At 43.4% G+C, this 15,761-nt stretch overlaps 1 protein-coding gene across 2 annotated transcripts in view; it reads left to right on the forward strand.

Moving 5' to 3' along the window:
* Positions 1-15,761, forward strand: part of KCNH1 (potassium voltage-gated channel subfamily H member 1) — a 260,977-nt gene that overhangs the window by 58,625 nt on the left and 186,591 nt on the right. Inside the window, exon 6 of one of the 2 annotated variants that reach the window (XM_070396298.1) lies at positions 3,050-3,523. In XM_070396298.1, coding sequence (XP_070252399.1) covers positions 3,050-3,523 — 474 coding nt within the window. The remainder of the gene's footprint in view (positions 1-3,049; positions 3,524-15,761) is intronic. The other variant, XM_070396299.1, reaches the window with a different exon arrangement.

A 15,761-nucleotide genomic window follows, 5' to 3' on the forward strand; every position in this document is an offset into this window, starting at 1 on the left:
CCTTTGACTGGGAATCAAACCTGCAACCCTTTTTTGCACAGGCTGACGCTCTAACCACTGACCCATGCCACCCAGGGCTATTTATATCTTCTTTGATCTCTTATCAGCATTTGGTTGTTTTTAGCATATAAGTCCTGTTTATATTTTGTTATATTTGCACCTAAGTGGCTTTTTATTATAGAGGCCTGGTACACGAAATTCGTGCACTCAGGAGGGTCCCTCAGCCCGGCCTGCACCCTCTCACAGTCCGGGAGCCCTTGGGGGATGTCCGACTGATGGCTTAGGCCTGCTCCCAGTGGGCCTAAGCTGTCAGTTGGACATCCTTAGCGCTGCTGTGGAGGTGGGAGAGGCTCCTGCCACTGCTGCTGCGCTCACCAGCCATGAACCTGGCTTCTGGCTGAGCGGTGCTCCCCCTGTGGGAGTGTACTGACCACCAGGGGGCTGCTCCTGCATTGAGCGTCTGCCCCCTGGTTGTCAGTGCGCATCATAGCAACTCATCGTTCCGCCATTCCGTTGATTTGCATATTAGCCTTTTATTATATAGGACTAGAGGCACAGTGCACAAAATTTGTGCATGGGGGGGTTGTCCCTCAGCCCAGCCTGCACCCTCTCCAATCTGGGACCCCCTCGGGGGATGTCCGACTGCCGGTTTAGGCCCGATCCCACAGGATCTTTAAACTGGCAGTCGGACATCCCTCTCACAATCTGGGACTGCTGGTTCCAAATGGCTTGCCTGCCTGCCTGCCTGATTGCCCCTAACAGCTTCTGTCTGCCAGCCTGATCTCCCCCTAACCGCTCCCCTGCCGGCCTGATTGATGCCTAACTGCCCTCCCCTGCCGGCCTGATCTCCCCCAACTGCCCTCCCCTACTGGCTTGATCGCCCCCAACTGCCCTCCTCTGCCAGCCTGATTGCCCACAACTGCACTCCCCTGCTGGCCATCTTGTGGTGGCCATCTTGTGATGATGTTGTGTGAGGGCATCATGCGAGGGTCACCTAGGCATTTATTATATAGGATGACATTCTATAATTTTGGTGCTCATTTTCTAGTATATAGAAATACAGTGATTTGTATTTGATTATCTTGTGTTGTGTGACCTAGAAGTTTATATGTCAATTCCTTGGGGTATTTTGCCACTGTGTTATTTGGAAGTAGGGATACTTTTATTTCTTCCTTCCCAATCTTTATTTTTTTTATCTTATCACAGTGGCAGTACTATGTTGAAGAAAAGTAGTGAAAGCTGGTATCTTGCCTTGTTCTTGGTCTTAGGGGGAAAGCCTTTAGTCTTTCACCATTAAATAGGATGTTAGTTTTAGGGTGTTTTTTTTTTTGGTAGATGCTCTTTACCAAGTTTAAGAAGTTTATAGAAGAGCTCTGTACACTGGTGGGAGGGGTAGGAACAATTCCCATACCCAAAGGTGCACACTGGGCACTTCGTTTTCTAGCTTTTATTTGTTTGTTTGTTTATTTATTTATTGTCACCTTTTAAGGCCTGGGGCCAATTATAGTGGAAGCAGGGATATTCAGATTATTTTATATTCACTAACAGGCCTTTAACCTCTGGATGAAAAAATAAGTTCCTGCGACATAAAAGGAAGTATCACCTAAAGTTTTATAAGTATTTGTAAGTAGCACAGAAGTGCAGCTGGTCTGGGGGTGGAGGTCCCTTCCAGCTTAGCCTAGTGTCTAGAAACATAGCTTTTTGTTTTTGGCTGCTGAAGTGAAACCCATTTGTGATTCTCTTTTGGAACCAAGCTTCTCTAGACTTCTTCCTTCACTGACTCTGCTTCATTAAAGACCTGTCGTTTAGGGAAATGTAACCTCAATGTGGAACGGCGTGGGTTTTAATCCAGCTAGAGCAGTTTGGGATCCTGGTTCTATCTTTCCTAGCTGCATGACCTTAAAGTCCATTTATTAACTTAAAGACAGTCCTGTAGTGCCTACTTTGGGCCAATTACCATGCGGGGTTTCGGGAATAAAGTAGTAAGTACCTTTCGTTGTTCTATTTTCTGCATTTTCTAGCCTTCAGCAAGTTCAGCTGGTTTTACTTCAAACATATGTCCAAAATTGGACTACTTTTCTCCATCACCCCGTCTTTTTCTCGGGGTGTTATAATAAGTTTCCTGACTCTGTTCTTCCCTCTAATCCGTTGCCTCAATTCATTATGCAGCAGCCAGGGTGATCTTTTATACACACGCATCAGATTATTCTTTGGCTTAAAAGCCTCCGGTTGTACTCAGACGCACTGAGAATAAAATCCAGCGCCTCTCCATGACCCACCAGGTCTTGCATGGTTTGATTTCTGCTTCCTCTCTGAACTCATCTAGCGCCCTTCCCCGCTCATTTCGTGTGCTTCGGTCACATCAGACTTTTTTCTTTTCCCCCAAATACCCATCTTGTCCTACTCTGGGTTCATGACACCGGTTATGCTCTCTGCCCGGGATGGTTTTTCCATATAAGTTTGAATGGCTGGTTCCTTGTTGTCATTCAGATTTCAGTTCAAACACTCTCCCTCTCCTAATCCTCAAGTCACATTCCATCAAATCACTGGGTGTTCCATGCCGCTTCTTATTTAGCTCTTATCACAATTTGGAATTTCCTTGATTTGTCTACTAGCCCGAGCTCCATGAGAGCTGGAACCATGCTGTTTCCTTCGTTACTGTATGTCCAGTGTCCAGAACAGTTCCTGGCACGGAACACTACATATTTGTTGAGTGAAGCTATTTCATTCTCTTGAGCCTCAGTTTCTCACTTGTCACATAAAATAGTAATTGGCTAATAAAATGAGGTTGTATTTAGAATGAAGTGAGATAATACATGTATGTTAAGTATTTATTACAATGCTTGGCACAGAGTAAGCTAAATAATAGTTTGCCGTTGTTTCATTGAGATTATTTATATTATAATGTTCACTTCCCTTCTCCCATACTCCTCTAGGGTCTATTCTTGCACCCAGTGACCCATCTGGAGCGTCATGATGATTTGTCGGTGACAGATGCTTGCCATTAAATCCTAACTTAGATCTCTCTTGGTCGTGTTTTTCTGTACAGGTGCTGCAGCTGGGCTCAGACATCCTTCCCCAATACAAGCAAGAGGCACCAAAGACTCCCCCTCACATCATCTTACATTACTGTGTTTTTAAGACCACGTGGGATTGGATCATCTTGATTTTAACCTTCTACACAGCCATCTTGGTCCCTTACAATGTCTCCTTTAAAACCAGGCAGAACAATGTGGCCTGGCTGGTTGTGGACAGCATCGTGGACGTCATCTTTCTGGTGGACATTGTGTTGAATTTTCACACCACCTTTGTTGGACCAGCTGGGGAGGTGATTTCCGACCCCAAACTCATCCGCATGAACTATCTGAAGACGTGGTTTGTGATTGATCTTCTGTCCTGTTTGCCATATGACGTCATCAACGCTTTTGAGAACGTGGACGAGGTTAGTGCCTTTATGGGTGATCCAGGGAAGATTGCTTTTGCTGATCAGATTCCACCACCCCTGGAGGGGAGAGAGAGTCAGGTACATCCCTCAAATCTCAGACCTTGTTGTCATGTCTTTAAAGTTGAATTAAATGTGGGTGGTGAACCGAAGAGTAATTAATGGGTGGGAACTAGCATGATGATGTCTGGAACAGAGGGAGCATGCTTGATAGCTATCCTCACCCACTGTTCTTGCCTTTGGAGGTTCAGGGGTTCTGCATGTCAGTGAATGGTGTGGAAGAGACCAAAGGCTTCCCTTTCACTCCACGTGGAGCGCATGCTATTGGCTCAAAGGTGGTGGGGCTGCAGAAACAGGCATGCGTTGCCACTGCATTGCTGAATCTTTCACTCTGTATGCATTTGCTGGATGTCTACTTATTGATTATGTTAAATACGGGGACTTTCTATCATCTGTCGCTGACCTTTGGCTGTTTCATTTTAATGAACTCCTAGCAACAAGGATGCTATTTTCTCCTAAGTTTGCTTGCTTATTTATTTATTTAATCTTGGAGGGGGAGGGGTAAATGTGGGGAAGAAATGAGTTGCTTCTTTGCTAAACTGAGTTTTGGAGGTGACCAGTGGCATTCAGTTGTCCGTACTTTCCCTGGCCTAAATTTGCTGAGAGAGTCAGGCTGTAGCTAAGAGGAGTAATGTTGTTACTAGATTACAGTGCCATTGGATGGTTAGTCCTGCGGGCAATGGGGCAGGAATTAAAGGGAAAAAAAAGCCCTGCAAATGCGTTAGAATCAGGACATGGGTACACAGTCAGTGAATGGATGTCTGGGACATGTTGTAGCAGGAAGAGGCCGCTGAGCTGGTTAAAGTGATTTCTTCCTTTGAAAAAGCAAGGATGTCAAGTCATTGCAAAGGAAAACATCAGATTCTTATCTAGTTTGTGTCCTCCTGGAATGGCTCTTTCTTTTTCCTGCTCCTTGGTTGACACTCCAGATGGATTAAGATAAGGCAGTTCACCTGGCAAATCTTCAGCCCCAGGCAGCAGTGGACCCTCATGGCCTGAGACTACAGAGGGTCCCAGAGGTGTTTTCCTGGCTGAGCTGTTTGTTAGCTGGGTAAGTAGTTTAGGATGCCCTTGGAGGCTGAGTCAGGCAAGATCCACTCTACGGTACATGGCTAGTGGGGTACAGTCTTGGGATAGTCAGAAGGGGGCAGTCAGCTCCCTGCCAGGATAATGAGGCCTGGCCAGTGACTCCGTGCCTCGATGGTGGCATATCTCTGCCTTCAGATTGGTGCCAGCAGTGGGCGAGGGCTGGGGCTCTTCCTCTGTGAGAACCCAACCACTGTACCTACCACATCTCCTCCCAGGAAAGAGGAGCTGGAACTCAGATCCTCTAGACTCAGAACAACCTCCGCTTTTATCTGTGTGGTGTGTTTTAATATACTTTAAAATCCCAAGGAATAATTCTCCAGGTGGCTTGTGTGGATTTTGTAGGGGGAGTAAATGAGTTGAAACTGATCATTTACAAGAACAAAATCACCCCTAACGTGAATATGGGGATTCTTAAATGTGAATTTTAGTACATGTTGGGAATATTTTTCTTGGTGAATACATTTCTAGAAAATTTTATGTTAGTGAGGAAAATATGATCATTTTGGCTTAGATAATTCAAATGAATTATTTCAACCTAAAAGAGCTCCTTATACACACATATGGGAAATGAAATTTAACTTTAAAAAACCATTTGGGTTTTTTAATTAAACCATTTACTATTTATAGCAATGGCATTGAAGTTTCTCGAATAAATAGAACCATTCTTCGGCTTCCACAGGTCTTATTAAACGTTGGCAGAGCTATAAACACTTATGTAAATGTGTCAAGATTACCTTGTAGGCTGACAGGGCAGAGAGCTTCTTCCCAGGCACTGTGAATGTTGGCTTGGAACTCCTTTGCCATTAATTGTGAATACCCCTAACATGGTTTCTGATTCCCAGACTCATGAACTAGATTGCAGGCACTAAAAACATCATTTATCTGTAGGTTTCTAGTTGGCAAAGGGTTTAGCAGCAAAGCTCTTACTGCCATTTCTTGATCATAAATAATAATATAAATATTAAGGTACTATAGCTATGATTTGCTTCTGCAAACACTTGATTTCACATTTAGAAATTCCTTTTAAAGCATTGGCTTACATCTGAAATAATGCCTTTTCATAACAATTGTGGTGGTGTTGGGGGAGATCGGTGTGAGGAAACTGAAGATTTGGCTTCCGGTCCTCTTGGGGTCACCTAATGGGACAGCTGGGAGCCTGTGAACAACATTTAGCCTTCCTGGATTACAGTTTTCCTCCCTACATTTGGGGGCTGATGCTACCTTACCTGCCTCAAAGCATGGCACTCAGTCAGTGAGTTGATTATTTGAGTTCCCCACCAGCTGCAAAGCCTGTTGAGTTCTAACATCTCATCTGCATTAGTGTCACTTCCAGACAGGTGGTAAAAATGAGAGGCCCACCACGCTGACCTCCTGGTGATGGGAAGAAGGTGGGGTGATATGCGGGCATTTAGAAGGTTAAGATAGGTAGACCAACTGGAGAGTCCAGTGGGACCACAGAGGTCATCCAGTTTGAACCCTCTTAGCTCACAAATGAGGAAACACACTCGGGGAATCTGACTCACTCATGTTGGCACAGCAAATGGTCACAATAATAATGAGTCCTCTTCTGATTTGTTCTCTGTTCGTAACAGTGACAGATCTGATAAAAGTGGGATGAAACACTGACGGATACAGTTGAGTCAACACTGAATGAGAAGCTCCTGATGTGTATGGCTCACCCCTTGGCCTGGGTGTTGTGGTGGGGACCTTGGGCACTGGGTACAGAGAAGTGGGCATCTGCGTTTTCCCCAGAGCAACTACCTTAGTGATGAGATGGGCAGTTTGAGAGGCTCATGGAGGGACAGAACAGCGTGGTGTTGCAGGCACAGGCCTTTTTGTTAAAAGGCATCATTAAGTTAGTGGGCGTGAAAGGCTGGTGGGACTTAGGGGCTGGAGAGGTTCTGAAGGGCACACCACCTGTCGAACCTGGATAAGGCTGGGGGACATTTGCCTCACTGGAGAATCCTGACTAAGGGCTCAGTGGGTTCACATTCACCACATGCTGTCTTCTCACCATGCTCGGTTGTGGAGCCACTCATCTGAGATGGCAGTCCCCTCTGCTCTAGGTCCTTTGTCTGGGAGGCTGAGGGGAGGAAGAAGAAATTATTGACTCATTTCTCATAGAAAATACATGGAGTCCTCCTAAGTATGCCAATGGAATTGTGTCCCAATGGAGACCACCAAAGAAGAGGCAAAGGAGGTGTGGTGGCTTTGCCATCTGTGTGTGTGCGGTTGGGTTGTGGGTGTGGTGTTGGGGTGGGGGAATCCTGAAGTTCAAGGATGAGACCCACCCAAACGGCTAAAGCCAGCAATTGTGAATTCAGCCCTGTGGAGATAGGCCATCTCCATGATTTAAGCCACGCAAATGATCCCTTCTGGCTCAACTTGTTTCGCTTATGTAGATGGCCTACATTTGCGTCATTCTCCAGTCTGTTGGTAATAATCTGTTTTGGAGGCTGTTTGGGAATATGTTTGTACGTTAGTTAAACTGGTTAGAGGACAAAAGGTCCGGAAACTGGGTGAACTAGAGCTTGGAATGGGTACGCCGAAGCAAGAGCCAAATGAGGGTTATTTCAGCATTCTGTGGACGATTGGCCTGGTGTCCTTTATGAATTAAAGATGGAATTATCATTCACAAACATAGTCCCTCGCCTAAGGCAGTCATGTTGCTTATTGCCATTGGAGTGTGGGAGTGCAAAGGAGAGAATGGAGCCAATCACACTATCTCCCGGGGCTTGGGATCAAGAGCTTCCTTCTGTCCTTGGCTCTGTAACCTCAGACAGCAGCACCACCAGCTAGTCCTGGTGACATAGCTGACACTTGCCAAGAGCTCGTTCACACGGGAGGTGCTCCCTAGGGCAGAACCGGACTGAGGTACGCTGATGAAAAGGTAATACCTCTGACCACAGACAGCTCCCTTTCATCTGGGACTCCTCTAGTATGAGAAGACTTCTGAGAAGATTTGGGTTAGGTAGATTATAGAAGACTTCTCAGGAAATTAAAAAAGAAGAAGGAGGAGAAGGAGGAGGAGGAGGAGGAGGAGGAGGAGGAGGAGGAGGAGGAGGAGGAGGAGGAGGAGGTTTAGGAAGGTGTTGGAAGAGGGGTGGAACTCTGGTGAGTGGGGAAAGGAAAAGGACCACATGAAAGCAAAAAAAACTAAGCTCATGGTATTGTATATGGAGCTGGGGGAAGTTTTTTTTGCTTAAATCTTTATTTGAGAAGTAAGACAGATGCTAGTGAAAAATTAGCCAGTCACTTGTTAATGAATCTCTTAACTCAAGTGAAACTCTCAAAGGGCAACAGGAGGTCCACGATCTGACTCTAATTGATGAGAGCCCTGATTGGCAGTTTGTGTCAGAGCTGTGCAGATATCTCCATCTTATGATTTCTTCATATGTTATCATGTGATGTTTAACTCCGGAGGCCACATGTTAGCTTCTAAGACAGAGTGCTTCAGGCTTCAGAGGAGAAATATTTGGCTTCAAGGATGTGCTTCCAAGTGAAGCAAGGCTAATGGGTACATTTGAGAGCCTCTGAATCTTTAGAAAAACAATTGTTTCCTTATAAGTTTTTACATTTTGCCTGTAAAAACTTAGAAAATATAGATGAAGGAATAAGCCTTGCCTATAATTTTATCTCATTGTTAACATTTTGGCATACAGTGCCTTCACTTAACGTTGCCCATAGGTTCTGTGACTTTAAGTGAAATGATGTATAAAAACCAATTTTACCGTAGGCTAATTGATATAAACAGGAGTTGAGTTCCTACTGCATCTCATCAATGTTATAATAAATGACATTGAACAAAATGATGTTATTTGAGAACCTGCTATATATTGTTCAGGGTTTTTTTCCTTGGAATATGTGCATATATATGTTTACATGTATTTTAGCAAAATGGAATTATACTGTATGTAGTGAGTTGTAACCTACTTTATTGTCTAAACAGTAGGTTTTATGACATTAAATATTCTTTAAAAACATGAATTTAAATGATTGTATGATAGTCCAGTTTAAGGACATATTTATTTTATGTTTGTTCAGATAATTCCCTTTTTTTAAACTTTTAAAGTCATAGTAACGCCATAGAGAATGTCTTTATAAATAAATCTGTGTCACATTGCTGATTTTAAAAATAAATATTTTTATTGATTTCAGAGAGGAAGGAAGAGGGAGAGATGGAAACATCAATGATGAGAGAGGACCATTGATTGGCTGTTTCTTGCATGCCCCCTATGGGGATTGAGCCCATAATCTGGGCATGTGCCCTGACCAGAATCAAACCATGACCTCCTGGTTCATAGGTTGATGCTCAACCATTGAGCCATGCCAGTTGAGTACATTCCTGATATTTTTTATTGTCAGTATAACATATATAGGAAAGTGCTTAAAACAGAAATATGCTTCTCAATGAATTTTTTCCAAAGCAAACATTTACGTAGACATCATCTAGGTTAGTAAAACATTACCCACACCTCAGACATCCTTCCTTTCCCCTAATCACTTTTCCCTTCCTCCTCCCCAAAAGTAGCCAGTACCTTTGCCGACAGAAATGAAATGAGACAATAATGTATTCTTTTATGTTGTCTTATTTTGTTCAGTGCTGCTTTGGAGAGATTCAAGCATGTTTTTGAATGTATCAGTATATTTAATTTACCTAACAGTAACAGAAAGCCTAAGCAACAGGGCCTGGAAATACTGGAAGTAGGGGTTTAATTTTTTCTCCCACCATTAGAACTCTATTGGTAGACAATTGCTAATATTGATTCAGTGACTTAAGTTCGTTTGGGCTGAGACTTCTGTGATTCTCTTGCTCTTTCCTCATGATCACAGGATGGCTGCTCCAACTCTAGCCCTCAAATCCATGTTCCAAATAAGGAAAAGAAAGAATGGCAAAAGGCAAAAGAGCTTGTCCTGCCCTAACCTGTTCCCCTTTTAAGGCTTTTTTTTTTCCTCTCTACAGAAGTCTATCCAATGACATCTGCTTATATCTCATTGATCAGAACTGTGTCATATTGTTGTCCCTCTCCGTAAGGGAATGACGTGTACCTTTTAGCTTAGTACATTGTGCCCCAACAGAATGGAGAGTGCCTGGTTAAGGAATAAAGGGAAATGAATATTGGATAGACAATTAGCAGTCTTGGCTACAATAACAAATTTTTTTGAGGACTTTATAAATCTTTAATAAGTGCTACCTATTTTACACACCTTATCTTTTGAAACCTCACAAGAATTTTATGAGTTTGGCATATCAACATTGTTAGGTATGAGTACAGTGAGGCTCACAGAGGGTGGTCATTTGCCCAAGGTAGCCATACTGGTCATCTTAGGGTAGGATTTGAATACAGGCTTGTTTGAATCAAGAATACATTCAACCAGTATGCTATACACCTACAAGCATATACTAACATTGAAAGGGTAGGTAGAAGTCAATTGTGAAGGGCTGTGATTATAAAAAATAGGAGTTTAGACTCTCTACAATCCCACATTGTTTCTAAGTGGTTTGGATTATGTGTCTGTGCTAGCCAGAGCCATTGACTTCATGCTATGGGTCTCTTCTCCCTTTTGTTGAACCTTGTGCTTTTCCCAAGAAGAACTTGAAATGGGGCCCATCCTTTAAAACCCTAAAGAGAAGGTACCTTCTTCATGAAGACTCTTCCAGGCAGATGTGATTACTTTCTTTTCTGTATTCCTACAATATTCTATTTACACACAAACCAATATATATACTAGAGGCCTGATGCATGAAAATTCATGCAAGAGTAAGCCTTCCTTCCCCCGGCTGCTGGCACTGGCTTCCCTCTGGCATCCGGGACCTGGGCTTCCCTCCTCTGGCTGCCGGCACCTGGAATCCAGGCTGCTTCCCTCCTTCGGCCACCTGCAGTCACCTGGGACCCAGGCTGGCTTCCCTCCAGCTGCTGCTTCATTAGGAAGGATGTCCGGAATGACGTCTGGAAGATACACACACACACACACACACACACACACACACACACACACACTCACTCACTCTAGAGGCCCGGTGCATGAAATTCATGCACTTTGCACTTGGGGCGGGGGGGGCGGTCCCTTCAGCCCAGCCTGTGCCCTCTTGCAGTCTGGGAACCCTCAGGGGATGTACGTCCGACTGATGGCTTAGGCCTGCTTCCCATGGAGAGCGGGCTTAAGCCGGTAGTCAGACATCCTTAGTGCTGCCATGAAGGCAGGAGAAGCTCCCACCACCACTGCTGTGCTCACCAGCCATGAGCCAAGCTTCTGGCTGAGCGGCGCTGCCCCTGTGGGAGCACACTACCAGGGGGAAGCTCCTGTATTGAGCGCCTGCCCCCTGGTGGTCAGTGCACATCATAGCAACTGGTCGTTTCATTGTGCGGTCTATTTGCATATTAGCCTTTTATTATATTATAGTTGTATAATCTTATTACATGATTAATTATGTTCAAACCCAATTTGACTGAGGAAAAGTGACTATGTCTTGTTCCTTTGGGATTTGTGGCATTTAGCACAGTTACTGTCCAATAGTAGGCATTCAAATATTGGCAGAATGAGGAAAACATTGAAAGAGTGATTCAAGATCACACAATTCAGTACAGTAAGAAAAAAAATAAGTCTGCAGAAAGTATGTTTTTATTTTAAGTAAAATGCTGAACACTTAATTGGTGGTATCCTCTGCATGTGATTGCTACCAGCTGTTCATGAGCAGATATCTGGTATGTTTTATAGGAGGATGTTGGCAAGTCTGTGTTTTGAGTTCATTAAAATTTGTTTTTAATTATTTTATTGCCTTTTAAAGTTTAGAAGAGACTGTCTTCCCTAATTCTAAGGCAATTACTTAATATTGATATGATGTTCTGTTTATTTTCATCTTTACTTTGAATTTCACAAAACCTCTATAAATACAGGTTTTATATGTATTACCTTCTGACTATGGATGGAATCCAAGACACAGAGAGGTTGTTGCCATTGTTGGAAACCACTGAGCTAGAGAGTGATAGAACAAATCTTGTCTTCTCAAGTGAAGGTTCAGAATTATTAAATGTTTTGGGTGTTTAACCTTAAGGTCACCAGAGACTATGGGCTCAATTTAGCTTATATCATTGTGGCTTCCATTGGAATAATCCAGCCCATACCAGCCACAGCTTGCCATGACCACACCATGTAGGAAAGGTAGTCCAAATAATGTGGAAACTATACCAAAGGGTTTTGAAAATTAAATGTTCTCAGGGAATTAGTGTCTAGTGCAGTTCTCCGTGCACAGGAGAGCTCTATGGATGGGGCATGGGTTTGGAGACTGCTGAAGTGTGTCTCGGGGTGTCAGTTAGGAGACAAGATGGCATTGACTGTCTTATGGCGGAGGCTTTGTAAGAACTAAAGACTAAGTCTTCCTTTAAGAAGTAATAGTTTCTCTCTGTGTGCTGCTAACTTCTTAATATATTGAAAGTTTTTGAAGGTAGGATGGTACTCATTGCTTATTAATTGATGACGTGTCCTATTGGAAATTAGAGTGTATGAGAAGCACTCCTTTAGATTGAATGAGAAACTCCCTAGTAGAGCAACATGAGATAATTAAGAAAAGCCCCTTACAAATATTGCCTCTCCCACTGAAAACTCTGATTTTTTTTCTCCTTGTTATTTGTTATATATTTTTGTATTAAGCAAAATAACTTAAATCAAAATAGTATCTGAGTTTCCAATCATTATAATTCTTGGAGTTGCAGTGGGGGCTGATCACTTGTAAACGTCGGTGAGCATGAGAGAAGAGTGTCCCCTCTCAGAGGCGACCATGTGGGGTCAGGGCCTGGCATGGAGTTTCTGAAACTGTGGCCTGCCTCAGAGTCAAGGATGGCAGTACCCAAGACGAGGTAATGGGCCAATGGGCCAAAAATATACCCAGGAAAGTAGTGCAAATAGTGAGTGTTGTAAACAAATTGTCAGATCCATTGGGGGCTATTTAAGAAAGAGAGATGAAACCTCATTAAAGGGAAACATAAGGAAAAAAAGAGAAAATAAACAGTGCTAAGCAACAGCGGACACTTCCATTTTTAAAATTACATTTTTATATAACTAGATTTCTTTGAAATGGATGTATAAAAATAAAAAGATTCTATTTGAATAGAAAAAGCAACAAACAGGATGGCAACACTTAGAGGAAAGAATGGGACCTTATAAATAATGTCATTTTAAATGTTTTACAGAACCCCTTATTTATATGTCTCAATCCGGTAAAAATGTTTTTTGTTTTTTTTTAAAGCAATCATGAGACCAGATGAGATAGTAAATATGGATGTGTTTTGTGCTCTTTGGGAAAAGGTGTGACAGAAACATACGACCTCAGCTCTGTTTATTCACTGCTTATTGGTTGAACAGCACCAGAAAATAGAGCTCTGTGTTCAGTTCTTTGGGGATTTTTAGAGGAAATATTATTATCTCCTTAGGGTGAGGGTTTTGAGCCCAGTCTGCAAGAAAGGTGTAGCCAGAGACTGGCAGAAGGAATTGTCAGTGGGTAAACAGCAATACGTTTCATGAGTAAATAACCAACTGCCTGTTTCAGTCTGTGTCTTCCTAGCTATGTCATTGGGGGCACTTTCATTAGCATCTCTAAACCTTGGTGTTCTTATCTCCCAGGAGGGCAGTGTCTGTCTTGCAGGGTGTTGTGGGAATTAAATTAGATAATATATGTCGACTAGTACAGTGCCTGGCACATTGCTAGCACTTTGTAACTAATACTGCTATTATTGCTGTTAGCCCTGGAAATGATCTAAAAGAGCAGTTACTAACCTCAAAAAGATACTCGGCCCAGGAAGTATTGTTGTTGGGAAGCTTATCTCTATTCCTGAGGATATATATCACCTTGAACCACCTGATGACTGTTCCTACTCCACCCCTTATGGAGTCTTCGCTAAAAGTGAGAGGTCCCAGTCTCAGGAGAGATTTTGCAGAGAGTCAACTCTCAAGGCCAGAGCAGAGGGCCGTGCTGAGGACTCATTCTGCTTTCTGGTTCTGGGGACAACCCAACTCCACATTAAAATCACTTAGGTTGTCTGTTGAAAATACATATCCTCAGGCTCCATCCCAGTCCATTGAATCTGAGTTCCCACACTCCTATCTTTAACAGGCTCCTCAGCTGTTCTTCTGTACGCAGCCCAGCTCCTGACTGGCATTTGGATTCACCTCCAAACATTTAGAAACTTTCTATTGAGCTGGTAGTGGCCTCACTGGTATTCCAGGCCTTATCTGCTTATTCTCTGTTTTCCTGGATCTTGAAATATCTTTGAACATTGACCGATTGGCTATCTTGGCTCTCTCTCTCTCACAGCTGTGTCGTCTCTGGTTCTTAAAGTCTACACCATCCCTCCAAATTTGAGTCAACAAACATTTACTGAGCTCCAGGAAGGCAAGTGTGCAATCAAAGCAGAAGGAATCCTTGCTCCTTTCGCTCTTTGTGCATTCCTCTGTTGCACATATTCTCTCCGTACTGTAGAAATAATAATAATTATACCGTAAAACAGCTACTACATTGGGCACTTACCATGTGCCAGGCATGTACTGGGGTAAATGCTTTGTGCTTATTATCTAATTTTATTTTATCTTTACAACTCAATGAAGGAGACTTACTCCCATTTTATAGGAGAGGGGATTGAGGCTTAGAGTGACAGTTTGCTAAGGAGTGGAGCTGACATTCTCAATATTGGATTCAAAGTTCTACTCTTCACCGCTTTGTTGATCCAGTGGTTGGCATTTGCATCAACTTCTGCTGATAGTTCAGGGAGACTTGAACCTTTAATTTCTCCAGAACTGCTTACATATGTTAAATGCATACTAAATATTGGGTAAGTGAATGAATGAATGCAGAGGTACTTGGAAGTGCTCTGAGAGCACAGAGGAAGGAGTTGTTAAATGGTACTATAGCCTGGCCACGGTGGCTCAGTGGTTGAGCATCAACCTATGAACCAGGAGATCACGGTTCAATTCTGTGGTTAGGGCACATACCCTGGTTCCAGGCTCAATCTCTAGTAGGGGGCATGCAGGAGGCAGCCAATCGATGATTATTTTTCATCATAGATGTTTCTCTCTCTCTCTCCCTCTCCCTTCTTGTTTACTCCCTGATGGGCCAATAGGGAAATGGTCCTTAAGGGAGAAGTCCTGTTTTGACAAATGACACTATGACCAAGCAGGTTTTCTTTAGTGTCACAGGTAGGATGGTTCTGAATTGGGATGCCAACAATCCACTAAGGACTTTAATGTCATAACTCATCTGGGTGTCTTGGCCTACTTTTGATATCTGTTGGTATGATTCAGCTAATATTGGTAATAGAATTCCTTGAGCTATCGTTTACTAAATGGAGTTTAAAATGAGGAAAACATATGAAAGTGTTTAGATTTTTTAAACTTTTCACAGGAAACAGAGGTGGAAACAGGTGCCTCAATGTAAAAGGTGGCTATTTGAAAAGACTGCCTGTTGGTTGAGGATCACCAGAAGTGCATCTTTTTTTTTTTTCCTTTTTCTTTTTTTTCCAGCCCGTAAGTTTATTGTGTCTTCAAGACGCTACAATGTAGACTCCTCTTTCAGACAGGGAGCCATTCTCCAGATGAGTTGTCATTTTTTTGTAGAGAGCTGGATTCTTCCTCTTGGATTTCTAAACTCCTGGGATCCCCAGGTGTGGGCAAGATAAACACTACAAGTGGTTGGCAGTACGCGGAGGATGGACGCTTGAATGCAGTGCAGCATGTTGGAGATGTCCTTGCTGAAGCAGTGTAGGAAGGCACGCTGCTCCAAGGGCGACAGGCTGCAGATGATCACACGCCGGGCTTGGGCCAGCTTCCCAGTCTCGCGGCCCAGGGTGGTGGCCGTGCCTCCACAGTTGCGGGATTCAGTGGCCTTTGTCTGCCGTTTCTGGTAGGATCCCAGAAGTAGTGTATCTTAGAGCTGGTCAGTCTCAGAGAGGAGACACGAATGCCAAAGTTTAGGAAGTTTTAACCAGAGGAAAGTAATGTAAGGAGGTAGGCTGAGCAAACAGTTGTAGCCAAGGCCTGGGGCTATTGATACATAGAGAGTGTTCAGAGCATGGGAGCTGCCCTGTAGGGGGCTGGAGCATTGTGTGTGAAGGAAGTGGGAGATAAGGCTTGAAAGGTAGGATCGGGCTGGATTGTGAAGGCTCCGAGTCCAGGGCAC

Source organism: Myotis yumanensis, unplaced genomic scaffold (assembly GCF_028538775.1).
Source record: "Myotis yumanensis isolate MYYU_CA2020_CCGP unplaced genomic scaffold, mMyoYum1.0.hap1 SCAF_17, whole genome shotgun sequence".
In the NCBI taxonomy this organism is placed as follows: Eukaryota; Metazoa; Chordata; class Mammalia; order Chiroptera; family Vespertilionidae; genus Myotis; species Myotis yumanensis.